The sequence below is a fragment of the Leptosomus discolor genome, chromosome 19 (genome assembly GCF_034619465.1).
Source record: "Leptosomus discolor isolate bLepDis1 chromosome 19, bLepDis1.hap2, whole genome shotgun sequence".
In the NCBI taxonomy this organism is placed as follows: Eukaryota; Metazoa; Chordata; class Aves; order Leptosomiformes; family Leptosomidae; genus Leptosomus; species Leptosomus discolor.
In genome coordinates this window covers 2,622,049-2,647,899 of record NC_141409.1, presented here as the reverse complement: position 1 = coordinate 2,647,899, position 25,851 = coordinate 2,622,049, and the positions used below count along the sequence as shown (strand labels likewise).

The 25,851-nt window shown below is 61.9% G+C and overlaps 3 protein-coding genes across 5 annotated transcripts; 1 reads left to right on the top strand and 2 right to left on the bottom strand.

Moving 5' to 3' along the window:
• Positions 1 to 6,337: 6,337 nt before the first annotated feature.
• LOC147414096 (ring finger protein-like) lies at positions 6,338 to 7,321 on the bottom strand. The gene has a single exon (XM_086475498.1). It carries the CDS (start codon positions 7,319 to 7,321, stop codon positions 6,338 to 6,340), a length of 984 nt encoding a protein of 327 aa, XP_086331624.1.
• A 2,062-nt stretch (positions 7,322 to 9,383) lies between these two features.
• NDOR1 (NADPH dependent diflavin oxidoreductase 1) lies at positions 9,384 to 24,800 on the bottom strand. 3 transcript variants are annotated; one of them, XM_086475495.1, is made up of 15 exons: positions 24,742 to 24,800; positions 24,515 to 24,649; positions 22,911 to 22,988; positions 22,386 to 22,483; positions 21,499 to 21,597; positions 20,734 to 20,835; positions 20,018 to 20,224; positions 19,551 to 19,672; positions 18,344 to 18,564; positions 17,859 to 17,966; positions 17,037 to 17,151; positions 15,897 to 16,043; positions 15,157 to 15,275; positions 12,431 to 12,525; positions 9,384 to 9,591 (listed from the first exon to the last, which is right to left on the bottom strand). In XM_086475495.1, exons 2-15 carry the CDS (start codon positions 24,647 to 24,649, stop codon positions 9,447 to 9,449), a joined length of 1,791 nt encoding a protein of 596 aa, XP_086331621.1. In that variant the 5' UTR covers positions 24,742 to 24,800; the 3' UTR covers positions 9,384 to 9,446. The 3 variants fall into 3 exon arrangements, with proteins under 3 accessions (XP_086331621.1, XP_086331622.1, XP_086331623.1); XM_086475496.1 differs by lacking the exon at positions 21,499 to 21,597; XM_086475497.1 differs by lacking the exon at positions 12,431 to 12,525 and having other exon boundaries at positions 9,520 to 9,591.
• Positions 24,801 to 25,015: 215 nt separating this feature from the next.
• Positions 25,016 to 25,837, top strand: TMEM203 (transmembrane protein 203). Its single transcript, XM_009954131.2, has one exon. The coding sequence runs from the start codon at positions 25,079 to 25,081 to the stop codon at positions 25,487 to 25,489; it is 411 nt and encodes a 136-aa protein (XP_009952433.1). The 5' UTR covers positions 25,016 to 25,078; the 3' UTR covers positions 25,490 to 25,837.
• The last annotated feature ends 14 nt before the right edge of the window (positions 25,838 to 25,851 follow it).

Sequence of the window (25,851 nt, the reverse complement as noted above, 5' to 3'; positions counted from 1 at the left end):
CGGCACAGCCGTGGCACCAGGGGCACATGCTGCCCAGTCCCAGGGCACTGGGTCTGGGTGGGCCAGAGGGGCCCCGCAGAGCCCCCCACCCTGGAGGAAAGAGCAGCCCCGGTGCTGGCCGAAGCCCAGCATCCATCCAGGGAGAGGGACCAAACCATCCCCCCTGCCTGCACCAAGGGAGCAGACAATGCCGCCGGTGCAGCCCTGGGTACTGCCCCGCTGCCGGTGGAGAACGGGGGCCGATACCGTTTCTGTGTTGCTCTGCCAATGCCTCCCGCTGCTGGTTGTGACGATGATCATGTTTTATACCCGGCCTTGTTCTAACCCCCATCAGTCTCCCCAATAAAGATTATATTGGAACGAACGGTGAGCCGGCATCTCAGGGGGTGCGTCGCTGTGGGCAGGAGCGGGGCTGCCCACCAGCCAGGGTGCTGTGCCCTGCCCCCCCTCCGTCCGTGGGGCAGGCTGTGGGGGGAGATACGCAGAGGAAAGGCTTTCCCCTGGACTGCCACCTCCTCCTCCTCCACTCTGGCTCTTGGCTCTGATGTGGTTGTGTCCCCTCCTTACCCAGTCCCTCGTCCCACCGCATGTGGCTGGGCACCATGGAGTACCCTGCCCACATTGGCAAGTGGTCCCCAGCCACACCAAGGGCTCTTAAATACCCGTTGGATGTCCCCTTCCTCCCTGAGTAACGTGGTATACTGGGGGAAAGATTTGCCAGGCTGGCCCAGGTGGCACCTGCTGGTGAAGGGGCTGGGCAGAGGCACAGGCAGGGCTGGGCCCCCTCTGCCCCACTCCGGGGAGGCAGACGTGGGCCCTGCCACCTGCCCCTCTCCGCACCATCCCCAGCAGCACACAGGGACCGCCCTGGGGCCTGGCATACCCCGGCATGACCTGGCACCAGTGGGGAGCATCCACTGCCTGCACCGAACGGACCCCAGAGTTGCTGTGATGGCAGCTTTCCAGCGGGGAGAGGCAGAAGCAGCTGGAAGGATGCTCCGGGGGCAACGTGGTTCCCCAGGGCACGAGCTGTGCACGTGGGCTGGTGTGTGCTCATGTGTGTGCATGCATGTGCACACCCGAGGGTGCGTGTGTGTGTGTGTGTGTGTGTGTGTGTGCGCACTGAGGCTTTCTGAGCAGTCACAGCCCCGCTGGCCCAGTGCTGGCCCCCGAATTGCCGTTCTCTGGGAGCAGCAGCTGTCCCTGCCCTCTGCTCTGGGCCACTGCAGAGCAGCTGCTTCCAAAGCATCGGGCCCATCCCTGGCTCATGGCGAAGCCCTGGGGGCAGCCCCCACCCACGGGGGGGTGCAGGGTGTGCGGGGGGGGCTGCAGACCCCTTGTCCTTGGCTGTCGGCTCCCCCCCAAGGCAGGTTCTACGCCTGGAAAACAAAACCACATCCCAGGCCACGGGTGCTGAATTACAGCACCATAACGCAGCCGGTGTCATCCACCGCTCGAAGTGTGCCACTGCCATGACGTGGCTCCCTGGCCCTGCACCTGCACCCCCGCCATCATTCGTGGGTGTGGGGGGCACATGCAGCCCCGGCAACTGTGCCAAGGGCTCCTGGTTGCCACAGCATGCCCCCAGAGAGCCTGGTGATGGGACTGCTTGGGGAAGCTGGGGCAGCCCCAAATCCAGGATGAGCATCTCTGTCACCCCAAAGGCTCCTGCTGGATTCAGGAGGAGCATCTCCACCTGCGGGGCCCCAAAGACACCGAAGCAATGAGCCAGCCAGGGCAGAGGTGGCACAAATTTTGCCCTCAAAGCAGGAATTTGCCCTTTTTATTACATAAGGATGAAGGGGACAGTGTGTCCTCCCCGGCCTTGTGGTACCTCTTGGGCGCAGAGTAAATTTAAAACTGCTAATTTGATTCTGAGTTGCAATTAAGAAAGAAATGGGGCCTTTCAGGAGTCAGTGCCGGGTGCCAGCCCATTTCTCCAGCCCTATTAACCTCAAAGGAGCGCTCGCTGGAAGAGGGGCCTGGGTGTGCTGCAGGGGACAGGGACGGCGGGGCGGTGCCATCCCTCATGTCGCAGCTGCAGGTGAATCAAAAGCCTCTCAAAGTCACTCCGGCATCCCCAGCCCTGAAACGCTCCCGCGGCTGCTGTGCCCACGCTGAGCTTCGTGCTTCCAAGCTGGGTTTTCGAAGTGCTCCAAGTCCCACCAGCTGCTTAAACACGGCTAGGACGTTGCTGTGGGAGCAGGTTTGGGCACATGGGAGCAAAGATGCCCACAGATGGTCCCAGATGAGCTGGTTGGTGTGATGTCTGTCCCAGGCCGGGATGAAGTCCTGGACTCTCTCAGTGTCCAGGCTGGCCTGTGATGGGAGAGGGGACTTGGGGGGGTTAAATGGCTCCTGGGGATGACCCTTCCCCAAATGCCCTCGTTTTAGATGTGGGAAGGGCCAGGAACAGGCAGCTCTCTGGTTTGGGGTCAGCCTTTGGCATGGGATCAGGGGATGGTGGTTCACAGCCGTTCCCCCCCAAAACCAGCTCCCGCAGCCCAGTCGGTCGGTGCCGAGGGTCATGCCGGGCTGGGGGCAGCTCTGCGCTCCTGCTGCTGAGGGGTGGTCAGCCCCGAGCAGCGCTGAGGCTGGTCCCCACACGTGTGGCCCCACCAGTCCCCATCCTGCCCTGTCACCCTGTCGGGAGGTTGCACAACAGGACCAGTTCCCCGTTGGCACAGAGATGGGGGAGGATCCAGCCCCAGTGCAGGGGCTGAAGGCTGTGCTGGGCTATGTGGCAGCACCAGGCCAGGCTGGGAAGGAGCTGGCCAAGCGTGAGGGCTGTGCCCTGCTTGGGGACATGCAGCCTCGAAACCTTGATCCAGCCCGGTCATGTACCCGAAACAGCCGTTTCAGCGGAGAGGAAGCTGCTTGTAACAGCTTCTGCCAGTGCCCAGCTTTCACAACGAGGCGCAACCCTGCGATGAGAAGATAATAGGTTGTGGCACAGAGCCCGAGAGGCTGTGACAGGTCCCCAGGGAAGTGCTGGCCCCGTGAATGGGGAAAGACTGCTGAGCTTGGGAGATTTCTTGGGGTTAAATCCAGGCAAGGGCTCCCCACGGGCATGGGCACCTACTCCTCCTCTTTCCCCAGCTCCACATTCAGGACCAGATTCTGGCACGGGAGTTGTGCCCAGTGCCTCACCACTTTGATGCCATCCCTCCGGCCTCGCTCTCACGGGTGCAGGATGGGGACAGCACTGGCGTGTTCCCAGCATGGGGGCTGAGGGGGAAAGGGGAGATGCTGCTGCTGGTTGTTGCAAAAGGGGTGGGCATGCCACCGACCAGAGCTGGGTGGGATCCCTGTCACCCCAACTGACTGATCACTGACCCCAACCCTTCCCTGCCCGGGTGGGTGAGACCGGGCGCACTCGGTGCATGCCTAAGGCTGGCTGTGCTGCCGATGTCCTCACTGCCACCCAGGCATGGCTGGGGACCCGGGTGGGGGACACGCCAGGCTTCAGAGGGAGAAGCCAGGAGAGATATTGCCCTGCAGATCCCTGAGTGGGCAGGTCCCTGCAGAGATGGGGACAGCCATGTCACCGGTCTGGGGACACCATGTCACCCTCCTGGTGCCAGCAGCTGGGAGACGCAATGAAGCATTTGGGGTGCAATGGGGTGTCAGGGGCTTGTGGGTGGGCTGTGAGGGGGCTGGGGGGAGATGGGGGGGATTTGGGGGGCTGTCCTGGAGACCCTGGTGGGGGGAAGAGGAGTCAGGAGGCTGCAGTGGGGCAATGGGAGGCAGCAAAGGCGAGCTATGGGGCTGGTGAGAAGGTGGGTGGGGGCTGCACGGGGGTGTGCGTGGTGAGCCTGGGGCCCATGCAGGGGCAGTAGCAGGGGGCTGGGGGCTGCAGTGGGGTGTGAACGGGGAGACAGGGTGCCAGGGGGTGCAGCATGGTGCTTAGCAGGTGTGCAAAGGGACTGCAAGGAATTGGACGGGGTACGTGGGAGAATGTGTGTGGGGATTTTGGGAGGGCTGTGCCGGGGGATGGTGCCCCACGTCATCCCGTGGCTCTTGGCACGCAGTCCCCAGCCCCAGCTCGCCGTGCTGCCGCCAACCCGCCATGCCGCTCGCCGCTATCTCGGCGTGCTAAATATAACCGAGTCCTTGCGAGCGGACATTGCAGCCGGGCTCTTACGGGCAGCCCAGTCCACGCACTGGGAACCACAGGCAGCACCACTGGGCTCTGCATCGCCCAGGGGGCCGGTGCTGCACCTCAGCACCCCCAGGGACCCCATCCCCGGTGGGGTTTGGGTGCCCTTCCCTGTCTTTCCGCACCCGCAGGTGCCGGCAGCCCGGCAGCACGTCAGAGGGCGCATCGTGCTCCATTGTGGCCTCGTTGGGATGGCTCTGGCCTGGTTTGCCCAAAAGCAATGGTCTGGTCTGGTTCTGCCCCCCCATGCAATGTAGAGCTGGGACATGTGCTGGGCTCCCCACGCGGTGGCAGGGCCTCCCGGGTGTCTGAGCAACCCCCTTCCCGCAGGCCCCATCTAGCTGAAAATGCCCCCGGCCAGGGCTGAGCTGGTGCTTCTCCTGATGGAGCTGCTCCACTTGGTATAAATAAATATTCCTCAGTGTGACGGGGGCCGGGGGGGACCTGGCTGCGTCTGCCTCCAAGCCTGACCTGTTTTGGGGTGCTCTGCTTCTACTGCTGCCTCCCGTGCCTTGGCACTTTGCTGGAGCAACGCATGGCAGCAACGATGCTGAGAGTAGCCCGAGTGCCCCGGCAAAGCCCACGGCCCAAACCTCTGCCCCGTGGGCACAAGGGCACGGGTTTCCCGCAGGGCTGTGCAGGCAGGGGAGCATTCGCTTGCTGCCCACCGACCTGGCTCCCTTTGCAGGAGGAAGCAGAAGGGGGGGAGCGGTGGTACCCCCGTGGTCCCCCACAGCTGCAGCCCTGGGGAGGTGCCCGTGACACATTTCCGCGGGAGAAGGGCAAAGCCAGGACAGGCTGCTGGTTGCACAATGCCAGCATGGCCGGGCAGGAGGACAGGGCACGGCAGTGTCAGCCAGCCCCTCGGCAGGGTGGGGACAGAGAGGGGTGGCAGCACAAAGGGGGCAACTCGGCATGGGGTCTGTAGAGCACTTTGGCAGAGGCTGGCAGCGATAAATAAGGAGCAGCACTTCCCAGGTTGCGAAGATGGGTGCCAGCACCGCAGGAGACTGCCCCCTGTGATGGGATCTCTGGAGGATCATGGAGGTCTGACACCTCCCTGCCACCCACCACCACCCCGAAGGTGGCTGAAAGCCTGGAGCCATCCCCGTGCCTTGTCTCCAAGAAGCAGTTGCCAGCGCCGTGCTCTGCAGTGTGCCGGGGAGCAAGGGTGCAGAGGAGCTGCGCCATGGCCCAGGCATCGCCTGGCTGGGACACAGCCCCCACGTGAGGCCAGCTGCCGAGCAAGAAGCAGAGCCCTCACCCTGCTCTGGGTGACCCTGCTGTAGCAGGGGGCTGGCCTAGATGATCTCCAAAGGTCCCTTCCAACCCCTGCCGTTCTGTGACTCTGTGATTCTGTGCTCCCCACTGAGATGTTCCTGCCCGCTGCAGCCGGCCCAGCTCCCCAGCAGCCACAGGCAGGTCCCACACGGGCACAGCCCCGGTGCCACGCTCATGTGAGCTCCTCCACTTGGGGTGCCCAGCGGGAGCTGGCTGCCAGCACCGAGCCACCCAGGACGAAGCTGTGTTTGCTCTCTTATCTCCACAAAGGGCAAGGCACGAGCACAGGCTGGCACCATTCAGCCGGTGCTGGGAGGTGCCATGGTGGGGGCAGGCACCCTCTTGCAGGGTGGCTGGGGACCACTAGCTGTGGTCCCCTCCTCGTGTCACCGCTTGGCCCCAAGTGCACATGCTCAGCCCAGACCAAGCACTGAACTGAGCTGGACACGGCTGGGGTACAAATGTAAGTTGTATTTTCAGTCCATGCTGGGGAGCCCCAGCTTGTCTGTCCCAGGCGCAGGCTGCGCAGCCCACGACAGAGCCCTGCTCTGCCCGCAGAGCCCCTCCAGCACCCGGCCCCATGCCAGTGACATGCGCCTGGCACAGGAAGGGTTCCCACTCCATCCGCCCCTTCGCTGCTGCAGCGATGTGTCACCCGGTGCCTGGTGGGATGCAGGCGATGCCCAGCTCCGGGGTCGCCTCCCTCGGCTGCCCGCTCCAGCTCCTCCGCTGCCTCAACCGCTCCGGGCTCACCAGCAGCACTGGGGTATCCCAGGCACCTGGGTTCACAGGCTTGCTCCCAGGCTGGCATCACCACTCAGCACCAGCCCCAGGGTCAAAGCGGGAGCAGAGCTCTTCTCCCCTTGCACAGCCCAGCCTGGAGGCACAAACCTAACACTATTTATCCAGGATGAGGAAGAGCAGCACCATCAGGACGATGGGGAGGAAGATGAGGAGCAGGCTGAGCATCTCAGCCGCCAGCAGCAGCGCCAGCACCAGGAGGTAGCAGCAGTGGCAGCAGCGCTCCAGCCGCCCCAGCCCACGGATGAGGCAGGGCGGGTAGCGGACGCAGGGCAGGCACCCGAACATGCGGCTGGTGTGGAAGCGCACCTGGAAGCGATGCTCAAGAGCACCGGCAAGGCCCGGGCGCCGGGGCGGCAGGACGGGGGGCCGCGGGGTGGCCAGGGCGCTGGAGGAGTCAGGCTGGGCGTGCAGCAGGAGCAGCTCTTCCTGCAGCTTGCAGATCTCCCACTCCAGCATGGGCGTCTTCTGGCGGCAGATGGGGCAGCGCACGCGGCCGAACTCGGCGCCGGCGGCCGTGTCCATGATGGCGCGCAGGCAGGCGCGGCACAGCCCGTGGTTGCAGTTGAGCAAGGCCGGTTTGTGTCGCTGGTCGTCGTAGGGCTCCGTGCAGATGGGGCACTCGTCCTCGCTGCCCGTCAGCACGTGGCAGGGCTCTGCTGCCGCTGCCACCCCGTCGTCGCTCGACGTTTCCTCTTCCTCACCGGAGAGGCTCAGGATGGAGCTGGAGGCACTTTCCAGGCTGGACGACCCGCCCCGAGGTGCTGGGCTCTCCCCGTGGGGCAGGATGGGGCTGGTGGCGGCAGCAGCAGGAGGGTCCCGCCCTGCAGGCAGGGAGGCACCGTGGGCAGGCAGCTCGTCATGCCCAGGCAGGAGTGGCTCCGTTGTGTCCTCCGCTGGCGGCGGGTTCCAGCAGCCCCAGGCGGTGGCAGACGCCTCTCCGCAGAGCTGGGGCGGCTCCTCAGGACCCCCCGACCCCGCAGTCTCGGTCTCGCCCTGCTGCCTGGCACAGCCTTCCCCACTGGCTGCCTGCACCGGCTGGGGGCCAGGTGCTGCCTCCTCGCCCGCTGCCGGATCCATGGGGGTGGCTGCTCCACTGTTGCCCCCCTCACCCGCCACTCACCGAGTCCCCTCGGGGCTGGGTGCGGGACGTGGGTGCTGCCCCAGGGCAGGCGGCAGCCTTCACCACGGCTGCCAGGAGGGTTTAAAGGCAGCAGCGTATGCACAGAGTCCCGTCATCCCTTCGGCACGGTTTGGGGTCCCCTCACAGACCGACAGGTCAGGAGCCCCCGAAGCGGGGTGCAACCCCATCACCCTCACCGATACGTCACCCCAAGAGGGGCATCACCATAAGCATCCAACAGCCGCTTCCTCCTCGGCCTCCTCCTCTTCCTCCTCCCCAGCGCCAACGCAGTACTGACCTGCCACTGTCCAGAGGAGAGGGTGATGAGCTGGGTGCTGCCAGGCGCTGCCCGCCGTGCCGGCAAGGGGGACAGGCGTGGCAGGCACCCGTGCAGGCAGCTGCTGCCTGCTGTGGGCCAGGCAGGGCTGGGGCCGAGCCTGCCTTCAACCAGTCTGGTTTGTCAGCTTCTGGAAGCGGCTCAAATGCAGGCAGCCCGGGGCAGGCAGCCATGCCCGCGCCAATCAGCTCCTGCAGGAGCCGGGGAGGAGCTGGGCCCACGGCCGCCTCTTCTCCTCGCCCAGCAAAAATGGAGCCACCTCTGCGACCAGCACTCCCACATCGCTGCCCGTGGGGAATGGCAGCATGGGCCCTGTGCTACCCCAGTTCAGGCCCCCAGCTTGCACCCCAGTCCAGCACATCAGCATGCGCCCTGTGCTGTCCCAGTCCAGCCCCCCCACCAGCTCACCCCTGCCCCCAGATCAGTCCCTGCACTGGGCCAGTTCGCCTTGCTGCACCCCATAAGCAGCTTGGAGGGTTTGGATGGAAGAATGTAGCCTGGATAGTGCCCCATGCAAGGGGACGGTGTCACCAGCATGATGACAACCATGCAGCAGCTCTGCATTAGCCCCCCAAGCTGTCCCCTGGGGTGTGGGGACACCTAGCCCAGTCGGGGTCTGCAAGTGCAACAGCTCCTTGCAGCGCTGGCAAAGCAGCGGGGTGGGGACACCCAAAAAGCACCCCAGTTCCAGTCACTGCAGTGTCACAGCTGGAGCGATGCCCCAGGGCATTGCTTGTCCGGGCAGGACGCCATGATTCGGCGTGTGGGAGGGTGGCTGGGTCACAGGTGTGGTGTGGCACCGCTGTCCCTTCCTGTCCCAGCCTGCTCCTAGGGACTGTCCCCAGCTGATTCATGCCCTGGGCCCTAATTGCTATTTACACAGCAGCACCGAGTTCGCTGAACTGGGGGAAGAAGGTAGTGGCACTGGCCCCACTGGGGCACTGGCAAGGCCAGGAGGAGGGCACACGGCCCTGAGGCTGCCAGGGAAAGGGCTGGAGGCTGCCGGCTCACCTGGCCCCAGCTGGAAGAGGCTCCCAGGGTGGAGTGGAGGATGGGTCCAGCAGAGCAGGTGCTCAGGGAAGTGGGTAACTCAATGGGAACTGGCCCTCGGGGAGCTCGGACCTCGGCATCAAGCAGGCTCAGGAAGACAAACTGGTAGCAAAGGTGGAGGGATTGAAGCTTCCTCCTGCGCCCATCCCCGCTGGCCTCAGCCACTGGAGACAGGGGGAACAGGTCTGTCAAGGCAGCCTCCTGCAGCAAGGGCTGCTGCCGCTGACTAATGCCAGGGCGGAGAGACTCCCATGCAACAGCTCACTTCCTCTGGGTCCTACCACAAACAACGGCCGCTGCCAACGCTGCAGCTCCAGCAGTGCCTGTGGGTGCTGCTCCCCCAGCACGGGGACCCCAGGAGCCGGAGCACGTGGGACGGCAGCTCGGTCCCACGCAGTAGCCAGCCAGCAGCGTCCCACCACGGAGACTTCTCGCCTCTGTGCTGGCAGGATGTGGGCACGGGGAGCCAGGCTTTACCCACGCCAAACCCACAGCCCCAGGAGATGGGTTCCCGCTGCCCACCGTGACACTGTTGCCATCAGGGAAGGGCTGGTTGGGTACATCCATCCCCTCCACCAGGCCCCTGTCCTGGCTGGGAAAAATCTCAGCCCAAGGATGATGCCAGAGGCGGATCATTTTGCTGGCTCCTTTATTCGGGCAGAGTTCGTGGGGAAGGGGGAGGCAGGGAGCCAGGCTTACGACCAGGTTTCAGACTGGAAGCGCTGGGACCGTTCCAGGGCTGTTAAATGCTCCTCTGCTTCAGAGGGTGACAAGCCACCTTCCAGCTGCAACACCGACTGCAGGGCTTCAGCCACCGCCGCTGGCATCTGCTTGGCATTCCTGGAAAAGAGAGCAGGCGGTGCTGCGATGGAGGGCACGCAGGGAAACCCGGGGTACACCTGCAGCCCCAGCGCTCTGGCGAGGCAGCCCCTCGGCGGGGCAGGGGTCCCTGCGGCCCAACCCACCACCCCCAGCACACAGCCGGGGCGGTGGGAACCTGCCTCACGCTGCCACACAGGCTGCCTGGCACTGAACACACAACAGGCTTCACGAGGCAGCTCGTGCCACCCCCTGGAGAGCAGCACCGTTATCCACACGGGGCTTTGCAGCGCTGGCATTTGCAGGGAAAGACGTGGCCACGTCCCCAGCGAAGGAGCATCCCAGCTCAGCAGCCTTAACTCTGGCCCCAGTATTGCTCCATTTCCCATCACCCTCATTAGATGGACACAGGGAATGTGCGTGAGTCGTAATTTGTCGGCAGGAGGGCAGGAACCTGTCCTTTCATCTCGGGAAACATTCAATGTAAAACAGCCTGATCCTGAGCTGGGTAAGACGGCTGCTGCGAAGGAGCAGCCGCTCCGCTGCCTTCTTTCAAGGACCCTGAAATGACTGTTTGGATGGCGACATTTGTCACCCAAAGCCAGTTCAAACCTCAAAATCACAAGCAGTGGAGAAGACACAAGCTCCCATGTAGAAAATACCCGAACAGGATTCAACACTTCCAAGTGCAACTATTTCTTAGGGGAAATCAGAAATTCAGACTTTTTCCTGGAGAGTTTCCATTTGATGAACGGTGCGACAAAAAATATCTAATAAAAAATTTCCCAGGCTGTTCCAATTGGCACGAGCATCTGGCAACGTCCTTGCTGTTTCCCAAGAACAAGGCAGAATTCTGACTTGCGTTTGAAGCTGATTAATGTCCCAAAATACACAGAAAGGAGGTCTTCTTTTTTTGGAAGAGTCGTATTGTTTCTGAGTCAGGCAGTAATATGCAAGCGCAAGATAATGAAGCCTGGCTTGTGACAGAAAGCGTGTCAAATATCTTTCTTTTGCAGATAAAGGGAGACATTTTCAACCTTTCTGCCCCTGGGTGAGATAGGCTGGGCACAATCATAGAGAAGATCCAGCCCTGGCTCCTCAGACCCTGCCCCAGCCAGCAAGGCTAGGGCAGGCAGACGCACCGTGCTGCACGGCCCAGGGCCACTGCTCCAGGACCCACAGCCCAGGATTCATTTCCCCCATCCTTCTCTGAGTGTGGCTGGAACTGTGAATACTATTTTTATGGGACAAAAAGGCTATTTTCAGGCTAGCCCACCTGCACTTTCCCATTGGGCATCCCGCTGGCAGTTCAGTCTGCGGGCCAGGGAGGGGCACTGTGATCCTTGGGTGTCTTTACACACGGTGTGGGCTTTCAGGAGGGGTGGGAAAGGGCCCGCTGCAAACAGGACAGTTGCCAATTGTACAAGGAGGACGAGGGTCTCAGATCCCACCTATGTGATCGGGGCTGAGGGTCACCCTATGCCAGGGACAGTGACACCAGCGAGATGGGTCTTGGAGCAACCCTGATGTCCAAAACACGATCCTCATGGCCACTGCAAAATCCTGCAACGGGGAGAGCTGTGCAGGCCTTGCTTTTTCCAAGACACCGATTCTTTTATGGCAGCCCCCAGGGTGTCTCCATCAGCACCAGAAAGCAGCAAAGAGGATGGAAGGAGGAGACACTATGCCCAGTGGTCACCCAACAGCCATCCAACGGTCTCAGCATTTGGGCTGCGGATGGAGGCACAACCCCAAATCCCAAGTGCAGCTTGATGGGTGAAACCAAACCCAACCCCCAGCTCCATGGGTCAGAATCACCAGTTTGGGCTAAGGGCCCCAGGAAGCCCTGTGACATGGCGAGGCACGCCAGACCGAGCAGCAGCGCTGGTGCAGCAGCACGCAAGGGGCAGCGGGCAGTCTGGCCTCCGCTTCCCGGGCAGCAAACAAAAACCTCCTTCTCCCAGGAATGCAGCGAGGCCAGTCTGCCTGTCAGGCACTGGGGAAGTTCCTGCTCTCATGCGCGACAGGCAGGAAAGAGCCTCCTGCAATCGCTGCTTGTGAGACAGCAAGGCAGGGGTTGGCACAGCGCTTTCCAGGTCACGGGGTGCACGACAAACACCATCGCCAGCCTCTCGTCAGCTCGAGGAGCCCAGACCATTTCACAACGCTCGCCCCGGGCAGCGGGTGAGCAGCCTCCTCCCTGCCACGCAGGCAGCGACTAGGGCAGAAGGTTAAGGGCTCTGCCCAGGAAAAGAGCCACAGAGCTAGGAAGGAAGTTGCAGACGCTCTGCCTCCAAAGGCCAGAGCCCACGTTTTGGGCTGTGGTGCAACATGGCTTCTCCCTACCCCAGGAAGGCAGTTTTGGGTGCAAAGAGCCAGCCAGGATGGGCTGAGGGTCCCAAAAGCTGTTGCTGACGAGCCCCAGCACCGGTGGAGCTTTGGTATATCGTACTCTAAAGGCCTTCTGCCCACCCGAGCAGCCACAGGAACTGCACAAGCCTTTTCCTCCAGTTTCACTGAGCCCTGCTGGAGGAGAGGGTTGTGGAGAGGCCGAGGCTCTCCTGTGTGTGGATTTGCTGTGGGTCAGAGGCCAGGCAGCCCGCTGGCAGGTGACACTGGTCACGGGCACTGGCAGCTGGAGCACATAGGGCTGGCTGCCGCAGCTTTACCACGGTTCCAGCACTGTCCCTCCTAGCTGGAGCACAGGGAAAGTGAGAAACATCCCTCTCGGCCCAGGGCTTGCGGAGCAGGACATAGGGAGAGGAGGAACGAGCTGGGCCCTCTGCAGGAACGTCTCCAGGGAGGTGGAGAAGCAGTGACGTCTGCTCCCTCAATCCCTCCGCGAAGACCTCTCGCTCACCCAGCCAGGTAGACACGAGCGTTCCTGCTGCTCAGCAGCTCCCACACCAGCCTTCGGTTCTCCCGGATGCGGTGCTGAACATAAACCTTCTCCTCCTGCAGGGAAACACGGTGCTGAGCCCCCAGCCCTGGCAGCAGCCCCAGCCCCAGCTCCAGCACGCCTGCCTGGGCCTTGGGGACTGTTCTCAGGGGCTGTTTGTGAGAGCTGGGGGCAGTGCAGCCCCCCCCCACCCCCCCAAGCAGGGGGCACTGGGAGAAACAGTTGGATCAACTATCGCACAGGGAAGGGGATCGTCACACCTCGTGTCAGTGCACTGGGATGGGTTGGTGGGAGATGGGTGCAGGAGCTTTGGTGGGGAATGTGCCCCAAGTAGCCCCCCAAGTCCTTCGGCTGCCCCCTGCCTGCTCCATCTCTGGGGTGAACAGCCAGGGCCATGAGCTGGGGAGTCCCCACGAGGGCTCCCCTCCCGCCCTCTCCTCTCCCAGCATGGGCAGAGGTGGATCTGTGCCCCCCCCCCCCCCCCCCATACCAAGGTTGCTGTGGGGCAGAGACCCTTCCCCACACTCCTGGCTGCTGGTCCCATCCCTGCCACCTGCTGGAGACCTGAAACACCTTGGAAGGGCAGAAAGCTCAGAGGGATGGCCTCGGTCCCGCTCCCTGCCCCTCCACTGTGCTTAGGGACTGCATGTGACCGGCTTTTGGCACAGCGTTGCCCAACCACAGAGAGTTCCCAAAGGGTTAATCCACAAGACTTCACACATCCAAGCAACTGCCTACGCCCTGGCTCCTGCCCAAAAGGAACACCATTGCCAACGTGCCTGAATTCACCGCGGGCCTGACGGCTCCTCCGTGACAAAGGTGACACTGTGATGGAGGCCAGGCCCTCTGCCGCACGTCCCACCATGCTGGGCTCTGCACAGCAGCGAGCGGAGCCGTGGGTGCAGCCTCCTCCCCGCGTCCTCCTCCCTCCTGTCCAGCCCCAAAGGCAACGAGGCTCTTGCTGCAGCTCGGGCTCCCTGCCCGCGGCCGTCCGGAGGTGGGCGTGGGCACGACCCCAAGCAGTGCCAGGCCCAGCTGTCCCCAGAGCTGGTCACCACGCGGTCAGCAGGTCCCACGCAGCTCCACTGGAGAGTCAGGTCTCCCCTGGGCACGGCTCCACCGCTCCGACCCAGCCGCCGGCGAGGCAGAAGGCAAGCAAGCCCGTCGCAAGCACCAACACAGCCAGGCAGTAGCTCAGCATCATTAACATTAATCAGCTAAGTGCTGACAGAGGCTCTGCCAGTGAGGCTGGGGCTCCAAGCAGGTCATTTAAGGACCTGCAGCTACCTAGAAACCAGAGCACCCCAGTGACAAACTCGGGTCACGTCTCAACTAAACCCCAGGGCATCCTGCTGAGAATTAGTGACAGCCGCATTAGGCTGGGATCAACCCGTCTGCACCACGGGGCGGGCGTGACGTGACCGAAGGTCACTGCAAAGGGGACCTTACGGAGAAAGGAGGGAAATCCTGCTCAGCTATGGAGCTCCCCAGCTCCCGCCAGGCTCTTTGGAAACAAAGTTTTTTGACAAGTTAACGGCTGTGGTGTCTCCTAGAGCCACAGGTACAACGGCCCAACGTGGCCCATCTTACCTGGGCTCTCTCTGCACCGCACTGCAAGGCCTCAGTGGCAGACGAATCTCACGACAAACTGCTTTGCCCCACAGAGCAGGCAAAGCAGGGAGGCCAGGAGGCACACTCCGACGCGAGTCCTGCCCCTCCAGAGTCTGCGAGGGCAGGAGGAGGCTCTGGGGCTGCTCTCCAGATTCAGGGAGCAGCAGATCCCCCCTTCACTGTGTGAGCCACCAGAAAAAAAGGCAGACTGGCCCTCCAACAAACCTCTGCAGCGCTGCTCCTGTTCATCAAAGACTTGGAAAGCCTTCACAGAAGCATTCAACTCCTGCCTTACAAGCGACTGGATAAAAGATGCTGGCTTCATGTCAACGCATGCGCACCACCAGGAGAGAAGGACCAGTGCAGCTGAGCTGCCCAGAAATACCCCTTCTCTTTCCAACCAGCCTCTCCGTTTCAAAGCCAGGCTGAGCTCTCAGTGCCACCAAGGGACAGGGCAAGGCAGCCAAGCACAGTCCCAGCTCACGGAGCATCTCTGGCCACGCAAAAAGCCCTGCAGCCCCGAGAAGGGCTGAGAGCTGCCCACCGAAGACACTGCTTGGGAAATAAGGGCGCGAAGTGAGGGGCTGAGTTGTGGGGGTGCTTGTACCTCCAGGGAGATTTCTCCTGCACAGCTGAGGCTCGGGGAGAGCTGGCACTGAGGCCAAGTTCCTCAGTTTCAGCCAGCAGAGGGACACAGCGGGGAGGGTGGCACTCAACCAGGAAAGGTTATTACCTGCTGATCCCCCCAAGAAGCTCGGGAGCCTTTTATCACTCACGTGGGCCAGCCAAACAAAGCTGGCTCACACCTTATCTGCTCCAGCGCCCACCAGCCCCGTCCCAGCAACCTTTCTACCTCGACTCAGCCAGACACGTTCTGGCTGGGCAGCGGCACTGCAGTGCTGGTGGGGATCCTGGCCAGCACCGAGGAGGGGAGGGGGAGCAAGCTGACCACTGTGCCACCCCACCAGGCCCTTTGCAGGCCACGCCAACAGCTACAGGGGCTAGAAACACTGGCAGAGTCTCATCAATGCTGCCTGAGATGCTTCTGTATCCACCTTCCTCCTCTGGGAACTAACCTGGTCCCTGGAGAAGGCCGTGAAGAGTGTCAGGAAGCCCTTTGTCACCAGCTCTTCCCACTCTGCCTGGCAGTAGAAGTCCTTGGATTTCTGGCGGCAGCCAAAGAACAAGCAGTTCCCTGCAGAGAGCAGAGCACAAGGGCTGTGCTGGGGGGACCGAACACCCTGCGAGGGCTGGGGACTGCTGGTGCCCACGGGACCTGTGGCAGAGTCCCAAGGCTGACAGCCCTGGCCTGGAAGAGCCAGGAGACATGTGAGCATGAAGGCAAGTGACCTGTGGCAACTAGAGGCCCCTGTGTGCTGGAAAAGCAAGAGGTGGGGGGGCAGGTAGGGCAAAAAGAGCCCCCTAGGGCTGCCTGTTCCCCTCCACCAGCCTCAGCTTGCTGCTGAGACCCACAGCTGAGCCAGGAGAATGAAGATGAGACAAGGGCAGAGGCACGACTCCTTGTGCAGCAGCAGATGAGCTCCGTAACCCCTCTCCCCTCACAGAGAGCCAAGAAAGAGCCTCTGCAGACCCCACCCCGACCCGAGGAGCAGCCTTGCAGCACAGCCCGTGAATAACCACACGGGCGACACACATCAGGCTCTGGGCCTCGCCTGCCCCAGAACCCAGCTTGCTCCCACTCAAACATGGGCCTGTCCACACCCTCAGGAGCCCCCAGGCGCTCATTCCCATACGCTGAACACAGACCTTTCTGCAGCAATGGGCACCCCCAGTCCCTCTCAGGACCATCCCTCACCTCTATGTCCTTGTGCCACCCGCTCCTGTACGGCTGCTCGGAAAGGTGCCACCCCTGTGCCAGGGCCAATCATGATCACGGGGGTGTCAGGGTCAGCTGGGAACTTCATTCCTCCTTTCTTCACCCAAAGGGGCACCCGGACATCACCTGCAAAACAAACAGATCAACCAGCATCACCCCACCACCACTGCACCTCTGACACCTTGCAGAAGGTGGGACAGGTATCCAGCTCTTCCAGGACGCTCCAAAGATATAGACAGCACCTGGCTGACTGCCACCCTGGCACTGAGGCAACCCTGGTGCCACAGGCACACGGTATGTGTATGAAAAGTGCTTCAGCTGTCTCAGCACTGTCTCTGCAAGCACCTGAGCGAAGCCCAGAGCAAGGCAAGAGCCTCACAGCACACGGGCTGTGGGACGGCCTTCTCCTCACACAGCTGCTGCCAGGGAAGACAGTGGTGGAGGCGAGCAGAGATCTCCACCTGTCTGTCGAGTAAGGGAGGGCCAAACTTGCCTCCTCTGGGAACCAGGGGAGGGGTGAAGATCCCCATCTAGGTACTCTAAGAAGACCCAGTCTTGCCCTGGAGTCATACGGAGCAATACTCTACCATCCTGCAGCAGAGAGACCCCGTGAGCTTATCACATTTGCTTGGGGACCCAGCTGGAAGGGTCTTGTGGTTAAAGCAGATGAGCAGCAACACACAGGCTTCACAGGACAGGATGGATGTGCTCAAAGGAAGGACCATCCTTCCCACAGCTGGTGCTATGGGGCTGGAGGTGTCCAGCAGTCAGAGCACTACCAGCTCCAGGACACCAGGAGCAGCCCACCAGGGGAGAGCCCGGCACACTGGCACTGGGAGCAGGAGGTTCGAACAGCGGTGAGAAAACCAGGAGCCCAGGATGCTCAGGGCAAGCTGGAGGATGCTTGTCTAAAGGGCAGTGCTCTAAAGAGGATGGGAGCAGCGAGGAAGGACGGCTACTGTGAGCTCGGCCTGTCCTGCCAAGCCAGTGTTGCTCCACCCAGGGTCCAAGCAGCTCCAGCGCGTGGTCAGCATGCACACAGCTCCACCATGGTCCCAAGGGATCAGCTCTGTGTGCTGCAGTAAGCTCACAGGGTTCTCACAGAGTCGAAGCAATTACCTTGCTCTGGGTTGAGAGAAGCCAACCAGGTAGAGCAGAGACCACGGCGGGGTTTGCTGAGCCGCGTCTTGTACCGCACGACTGCCATGAGGATCTGGATCCGGTCAGGGTGAGCCTGTGTCCAGACAGGAGCCATGGAAAAGGAGAAGACTCCCAGCACGGCTCTGCAGGAAGAGCCCAGTGTCTCCTCCAGAGACAAAGCCTGTGCCCAGCTCCTGCCAGAGCGCCTGCAACACTCGTCCTAGCCCGAAACAGCCACACAGGCACAGAAAGGAGCATACCCTTTCCTAACACCTTTCCGATACGGAAGGAGGTTTTCCCAGAGAAGTGCTGCTTCAGGAATGCTCTGCCCAGCTGGCAACAGCCACGGGGACTGTCCAACCCATGGAGCACAAATGCCACACAAGCCACCCGGGCCAGGTCCCACTGCCACCTCCCGGCAGCAGTAGGAAGCAGCACTCCCCCTTCCCAGGCCGCCCCACCCAGGGATGCTCCCAGCCTCCGCGGCAGCGCCTCCCACTGCTCCCCACGACGAGGACACCAGACCTCTGCGGTGCACTGGGCCAGCCCCAGCGCTGGCAGGGCTGCAGGAGGGCAAGAGCCCCAATATGGAGGCTGGCACAGCCCTGGGGTTAACAACCAGCACCTTGACGTGCCACACGCTCACAGCAAAGCGGGGGTTCGGGTGGGCTGTGGGTGCTCAGAGGGCCTGGGAGTACAGCCTGCACATCTGCAGCCCACACGGCACCCACGGTCAGCCCTGGCCCTGCCAGACCCTCAGCTCAGAGCGTGACACGAGGCCGCGAAGGGCTGAGCTCTTACCAGCAGGGAGGAAGCGATGGAGAAGGCGCGGGGTCTGATGCGAGGGATGAGGTCCAGCAGGTATTCGGGTGGAATGGCACACGTGGTGTGAGGGAAATCCCAGAGGGCCTGCAAAGCCAAGGCAGGGTGAGACCTGGTACACCCCAGAAGGCAGCCTGCCTGCTTCTCGGGGCATCAGAGGTTGTCCTGCCCTGCTGTACCACGCTGCCCTTGGCTGAAGGCACCGCACTGGGTACCTCTGAGCACCAGCCACCCGGTACCACTGCCCTTCCCTCACCCACAGGCTGCAGCACAGGGCCCACCACAGAGCCCAGAAGGATCTGGAGGAGGTCTTAACCACCAGTGGAAAGCCGAGGGCACTTCACAAAGTGGGTGAAGTAGATTAAATTCCCTAGCGAAGAAATTACGGCTGATCATCTGCCTGGATGCTTTATGCCGTGGCACAGCCCTCACGGAGCGGGTCTGCCAGGCTCCCCCAGCCTTACCTCGAGAGTGGTCCTGCGGGGCCGGTTGCAGTAGCTGTACAGCTCTTCCTGGCCCTGCGCAGAGCTGAACTCCTGCAGCTTCTCCCGCTCCAGCTCGTTCGTCGAGAAGTAGGACAAGAGCTCGAAGAAGGAGCGCCGCGGCACGCAGGAGATGTCCAGGTAGTGGGTGACCAGGTGCCGGATGGTGCAGGGCTGCGGCAAGAGGGCAGGGAGGGATGTGCCTGCAAGGTAAGGCAGCAGGGAGAGCTCAGGAGCAGCACCGGGGCCGGATGCCCGAGCACAGCCTGCCCGGTGTCCTCCCGGCTCTGGTGCTCCCCAAGCACCCAGACAAGGGCAGCTCTGCCACCTGCAGGCACCACACGTTGCATGAACATGCTGGTGGAGCCAACTTTAGCTGCTGCCATTGCTGCTCCCCCCATGGGCCCCCAACTCCCTCCTGTGCTCCCCAGCTTCCTTTTCAAGCCCCCAGGTTTGCACCAGAGAAAGTCAGCAGCGTTGAGCTGTCCCTTACTTTATGGAAGCGCTTTAGGACAACGCTTTATCCATATGGGTCCCACCTTGCCCGCACACAATGCAGTGGAAATAACCAGCAGTGTCACATCTGTCAGGCCTGTCCTTGTCTCCTACTTCTCTCCCAAGGATGCGAGGAGCAGCCTGAATTTCTCTTGGGCTTGCCTGCCAGGCAAAAATCCCAGCAGTGACAGACAGAAGCAAGATGGAGGGGGAATAGGCTCTCAGGGGACAGGATTGAAAACTGTCCCAGTACCATGCAGACTGCAGAGCCACCAAGGGCTCCAAGGGGCCTCCAAGCGGTTTCTGTAGTTGTTGGTGCTGGTTTGTGCCTGCAGAAGCACCTGCAGTAGGTCTCTGGGGCACAGGCGGAGTGGGGAGAGCTGCACGTCCCAGGCAAGGAAACACAGGGCTTCCTGACTCGGGTCTTGGGCTGGGGTGGCTGCAGGATCCTCCACATTTGGCACTGGGGGCTGCCTGGACACTGCTGGATTCCTCCCACGAGTCACACTGGCCCTAACACGGGATCCACAGGTGAAGGAGAGCCCCCGTGCTGTGAGACAGGCAGATGTCCTGTATCCATCAGCCACTCCCAACTCCCTGTTAACCAGGGCTACGGCAAAGAAAAAGCAGAGCTCCAGGCTGGGGGACTGCCCTGCCCCAGCAGGGAGGGAAAGCAGTGGTGGGCAGGACCTACCGGGCTCCGTGGGCTTCAGCACAAAGCATCTGTCTGGATCCAGGCGCAGGAGCTGGCAGAACTGCTGCACATCTTCGGGGCAGTTCTGGGGCTGGATCATCACCACGTCCCCCGCGCTGAACCTGCGGATGCAGCGGGATCTGCCGAGCGCAGCCACAGGGCAGGGCCATGGGCACAGCCCCACCAACCCCACCGGCGCCTGCACCCGGGGAAAGGCCACGGCTCAGCCAGATTTCCAGTGGTGCCAGCATCGTGCTCTCTAAGCTGCCCAGGCAAAGAGAGCCACAGGCAGGAGCCACACTGCCATCCGCCCCCGACTTTGTCATGGTGGGGGACAGCGCAGCAGGGACCACGTCCACAGGGCTGCAGCCTCAGATATTGCTGAAGAAGGGGAGGGGAAGAGGAAGGCAGGCTACGGACACCCAATCCCACACAGCAAAGCTTGGGGGAGTCAGGGAAATGCTCACGTGATCCCTGAGCCCGTGACATCGAACTCAATGAGCCGGACGTCCTGGAAATGGGATTCTGCCGTGACCCGCTGGTTGGACACCACCCGGGCAGCGAAGGGATGCAGCTCGGAGGGAACAGCCCTGGGTGCTGTCGGTCGGAGCAGGCCACCATCGGGGTGCGGGGAGTCCTCAGCCAGGTAGTGCAGGATGTATTTTGGGGGCAGGCTGTGGGGAGAGCAATGCAGTGTGGCTACCTCCATGCCACAGCTCCTCTGCTGCTGTAGCACTAGAGGCTGGAGGCAGGGGGAGGCCTGAAGTCTCCCACCGTCTCCACCACCCATTGTCCCTGTCCCCTGGAGCTGGCTTGTGGTAAAGGAACACAACGCAGAGTGCCAGGTTTGGAGATTCCAAAGGCTCCAGGGCTGGCAGAGGGAGGCTGGCTGGGCACACACGCTCAGCACGTCTGCCAAGGGCAGAGGCCCATCAGGACGGCAAGATGGGCAGAACCCTGCCAGGGCAGCTGACACACACACCCAGGGGACAAGGGGACACCCCATCAAGAGACAGATGGGCCACCCGTGGCCGAAGTCCAAGGGATACTTGGGACACCAGAAGCTGTGTGGGGAGGCTTCCTGGTCGAAGCAGGGCGTATTTCCACCCCAGGGAACAGCCAGGGAAGCGTGGCATCGCACACCAGCCAGCTCCAGCAGTCCCTGCCTCTTCTCTGCACTCACCGGACATCTGGACTGATGATCTCAAGGCCAGGAGGGAGAGGATACAAGGCAAGGATCTTGTCCCATAAGGCCAGGAGCCACGGATCGACCACTGCATCTGCCCTGAAAGGGGCAAGATTCAGGCTGCAGCAGAGCTGGGACACCCCCATAATCCCTCCAGGCTCGAACGCTGCTACCCATGCACCTGGACAACGCTGGGCCGCCCCTGGGAAACCACCTCAGCCCCCCTTCCACGGCACAGGCAGCCAGTCCCTGCCATTCCCTTCCAGCTTCAGGTGTGGAAACTGTCTCAGCCACTCTAAACACTCACCCGCTCTCCAGGGCACCACCACCGATGTCTGAACAGAACAACCAACCCCCCGAGCGCAGCAGTCACCGACCCCCGCGCCACACACAGCCTCTGCCCCGTGCGAGGAGAGCACAGCTCGGGCTGCTGTACCACCTGCAGGTGTGCAGCTGTGTGACACAGCATCCCCGGGCCCGACAGGATTGCGGCAGAGCCAGGGGACCCTGGCACATGCTGGGAGTCGTGGGACACCCTGGAGAAGGAAGCGACCCGGGTCTTGGCACAGGAGTTACGAGCACAGAGCAGCACATGCAGAGAGCAGCAGGAGGCTGCTGGCCACGCTGGGGGCACAGGAGCAGACTCGTAGTGGGAGCAGCACGCTGCTGTCCCCGAGGCTGGCGTAAAGCAGACACAGCCCTGCCGTCAGCCCAAGGACAAAACTGTAGTGCACCCCTGCCACCCCTCCCCTGGGCTCTTACCCCAAGTCATGCTGGTCGTCTCCCAAGGCCACTGGCAGCAGAGGGTTGCCCCCAAGCTGTAGCACCCGTTTGTGCAGCTTCTTTGCAACAAAATTAAACCTGAGCAGAGAATAACGGCAGCTGCAGCGGGCAGGGCTGCTCCAGCAGGACAGCAGGCACTGCCTACAGAAGCCTGCCCATGCTGCCAGGGCTACGCTGGAGCGGCACAGAGGCAGGTCCAGCCAGAGCCAGCACACACGACCAGGCCCCGGGCCTGGCCCAGCCTATGCCTCCACCCTGGGGCAGCTCGGAGAAGCAGCTGGCTGCCACTTACTGGGTCACAAGGGCTGTGGCCAACTCCCAGAAGGGACTCAGGGAGCTCCAGCTTATGCCCCGGGCAGAGAAACACCTCCTTCTAGCCCCTCACTGCCCCACAGAGCTCAGGCACACTCCCATCCCTCCCACTACTGCTCTTTCAGGCCCATGGGAACAATCAAACTGGGACCAATGGGGCTGGCTGCCACCTACAACTCTATGTTTCATGTCTCCTGTTGTCTCTGTCCACTGAAATTGGCACAGGCTCTCCTGCAGCTCACACGGAGGACTGAACGGCTGCAATAACTGACTGAAAAATTCCATCTGACACACTGCAGCAAAGCCTCTGCTTGAAGGGACCGGGAGGAAAGAAACAGGCAGAAGCCCAATTCCTGGCGGTTAGGAGGGACACGGGCTGGTAGGGCAAGGATTTTCAAGGCTGGTGGGAATTACATTTTGTCTGAGCTGCTGCTCTAGAGTCAGGCTCTGTCTCCCCTTACCCCCTTCATTCTCCAGCTGCTCTGGTCTCGCCTGCAGCGAGAGCTCTGAGGAGCAGCAGTCACGGGCAGGCAAGGAGCCGCAGAGCTGCTTACTTGGGGTAGGAGGAGTCGCCAAGGCCCAGCACGGCGTAGTCCAGCTGGCAGAGGGAGCCGGGTGGCAGGTTCTTCCGGAACAGAAACCGCCAGAACATCTACAAAGGACATGGCCAGGGAGTCACGCTGCTGCCAAGGAAGCCTTCCCTGCCTGCCTGTCCCTAGCCCCCCACTCGCCCACCCACCGGCTGCCTCCTGCTCTCTGCTGAGTCCCAAGAGTGGGGAGCACGGCCTTCTGCAGAGGTGACCCCTCAAAGCAGCCAGCACTGCCCCCTGCCAGGAGGGCAACGCTCTGTGAGGCACCCACAAACCCATGGCTCTTGCGATGGTGGGGCCCCTCTCAGCTCTTAAGCTGCTGAAACCACACCAGCTCCCTGCCCGTGTCCCATCAGTAACACAAGATGTGACTGGTGCTGCTCCAAAGCTCTCCCCTCCAAAAATAACCACTGCTCAAGCTACTTCAGGAGAGAAATCCAGTCACTGGACCAGGAATATGAAAGCAACACGGACAGGAGTGCATCCTACCTTCATGTTGTCAGGTGGGTCACCCTGGCCGGTGGTTGCACAGACAAACACCACCAACGGCTCACTGATGAGGCTGGCCTGTGGGCACAAACATGGAAAGGCAATTCAGGTCAGCAGCCTACAAACACGTCCCAGCTGTCCCGACGTGGCTGCTAACATCACACCCCATTCACAGACAGACCACACTCGGAATAAAACCCACAGCTCCGTGGGGCACGACCTCCTCTGCAGGCACTACAGCAGCATCTGCTGCCCACACGCTGCCTGCAGCATCGGCTCCTTACAACCACAGAATCACAGAATTATTAGGTTGGAATAGACCTCTAAGATCATCAAGTCCAACCGTTGACTTAACACCACTGTGCTCACTAAACCATGTCTACAACTGCTACATCAACACGTTTTTTGAACGCCTCCAGGGATGGTGACTCCACCACCTCCCTGGGCAGCCTGTTCCGATGTTTGACCACTCTTTCGGCAAAGAAATGTTTCCTAATATCCAATCTAAACCTCCCCTGGTGCAATTTGAGGCTGTTTCCTCTCATCCTATCACTTGTTACTTGGGAGAAGAGACTGATCCCCACCTCACTACAACCTCCTTCTGTTGCAGAGAATAAGGTCTCCCCTCAGCCTCCTCTTCTCCAGGCTGAACACCCCTAGGTCCCTCAGCTGCTCCTCACCAGACCTGTTCTCCAGACCCTTCACCAGCTTCGCTGCCCTTCTCTGGACACACTCCAGCACCTCAGTGTCTGTCTCGCAGTGAGGGGCCCAAAACTGCACCCAGCATTCGAGGGGCGGCCTCACCAGTGCCGAGTACAGGGGCACGATCACCTCCCTGCTCCTGCTGGCCACACCATGGCTGATACAGGCCAGGATGCTGTCGGCCTTCTTGCCCACCTGGGCACACTGCTGGCTCATGTTCAGTCAGCTGTTGACCAACACCCCCAGGTCCTTTCCCACCAGGCAGCTTCCCAGCCACTCCTCCCCAAGCCTGTAGCGCTGTATGGGGTTGATGTGACCCAAGTGCCCTGTTGAACCTCATGGCATTGGCCTCAGCCCATCGATCCAGCCTGTCCAGACCCCTCTGCAGAGCCTTCCTACCCTCGAGCAGATCAACATTTCCACCCAGCTTGGTGTCATCTGCAAACTTACTGAGGGTGCACTTGATCCCCTCATCCAGATCATAGGTAAGATGTTAAACAAGACCAGTCCCAGTACTGAGCCCTGGGGGACACTGCCTGTGACCAGCCACCAGCTGGATTTAACTCTCAGCAGAGGCCTGAGAAGCATCAGGAACACGTTGGTGGGTCTGATCTCCTCTGTGAGATACTCGGATGACAATGAAACAATTTAACTCCTGGGCGCTCCTCGCTTTGCAGGGTACGGCCGAGCATCTGTCATCAAACACGGGCTCCATCCCAAGAGTCACTGCTCGATTTTCACACCTTTTCAGCTGGGTTAAGCACAAGCTGCCCTCGGGAAGGGCCTGGTGAAACACAGCCGGTCCCAGCAAGGGTGGAGGATGCCCAAGCCCGAGACATGGGCTTGCTGGAGATGCTGTAAGCCCAGAGGTGCCTGGAGCACCCCTCTGCCTCACCACTCACCACATCATAGTCGTCCAGCGCCTCCACTCTGCACTGGAAGCGGCGTCGCTTGGCTTCTCTGCCAATTCTCTCGGCCGCGTCTTGAGCCGTCCCGGTTTGGCTGCCGAAAAGTACGAGGAGTTTCCGTCCCGCCATCTGTAAGACACCGACACCGGGCGGCCAAGGGGAGGTGAGAGGAGGCGGGACTCGACACTCCCGTGGGGCCGCGGCGTCCCACCGACACCCACCCGGGCTTTAAAGGGGTGCCGGTGGCCGGGGACATTCGTGGGGGCTGACGCTGCAAACGGGAGGAAAAAGGGCCGGGGGCCGGAGCCGGGGGCTCGGGGCCGCGACAAGCCCCGGCCCCGAGTCCCGGCCCGCGGCTCCGGCCCCGCTCCAGGCCTCACCGTGCGGCGGCCTCCCCGCTGCGCTTCCGCTTCCGCCACCGGCTGGCGGCGCCTCGCTGCGGACGTCATCAGGCCGCGCCGCCGGGGGGGCCTGGCGGAGGCGCCGGGCCCGGGGGTAACGTGTGTGTGTGCCCCCCCGCCGCCGCGGGTCCCCCATGTCCCCGCGGGGGTCGGGACGATGCTGTTCTCCCTGCGGGAGCTGGTGCAGTGGTTGGGCTTCGCCACCTTCGAGATCTTCCTGCACGGCCTGGCGCTGCTGGTCTTCTCTGTCCTCCTGGTGCTGAAGGTGGACGGCGAGGCCGCGGCGCTCTCCTGGTGGCTCGTCTTCGTCCCCTTCTTCGCCGCCGACGGCCTCAGCACCTACTTCACCACCATCGTCTCGGTGCGGCTCTTCCAGGACGGGGAGAAGCGCCTGGCCGTGCTGCGGCTCTTCTGGATCCTCACCATCCTCAGCCTCAAGTTCGTCTTTGAGATGCTGCTGTGCCAGAAGCTGGTGGAGCACACCCGGGAGCTCTGGTACGGGCTCATCATGTCGCCCGTCTTCATCCTCCTCCAGCTGCTCATGATCCGAGCCTGCCGGGTGAACTGACGGCGAGGGAGCGGGCTCGGGGTCGCTGCCCTCGCCCCAGCCAGGGACGTGCCTGGCTCACCCTGGACTCGTAGCGATGGCCATGGGGCTTTTCCCCACCTTTGTTTCTGTACAGAGGGGTGGGTGGCCGGTCCCACAGGGTTGGCGCGGCGTGAGCGAGGGCCTGTAACTAAGCCCGCTGCTGTGCTGTATAGCGTCGTGTTTCTGCAGAAGATCCCCCTGTGCCCCATCCTTGTTTCAGTTCATTCAGCTCTTGTGTTCGTCTTAAAAGTGTCCTGCCGTGCCAGCGCTGTTTGATGTGCCAGTTATTTTATTTTAAAGTAAAAAAGCATGGAAGGATTAGCTTTATTTATAAAATTCTT

Bases quoted from the DNA above. Each gene is read 5' to 3' on its own strand.
- LOC147414096 (XM_086475498.1), bottom strand. From the start codon at position 7,321: ATGGATCCGGCAGCGGGCGAGGAGGCAGCACCTGGCCCCCAGCCGGTG.
- NDOR1 (XM_086475495.1), bottom strand. From the start codon at position 24,649: ATGGCGGGACGGAAACTCCTCGTACTTTTCGGCAGCCAAACCGGGACG. The intron at 22,989-24,514 runs GTGAGTGGTGAG...TTGTGCCCACAG, and splicing joins CGCTGGACGACTATGATGTG to GCCAGCCTCATCAGTGAGCC. The intron at 9,592-12,430 runs GTGAGCGAGAGG...TCTCTTTTCCAG, and splicing joins GCTCGTGTCTACCTGGCTGG to GAATGCCAAGCAGATGCCAG.
- TMEM203 (XM_009954131.2), top strand. From the start codon at position 25,079: ATGCTGTTCTCCCTGCGGGAGCTGGTGCAGTGGTTGGGCTTCGCCACC.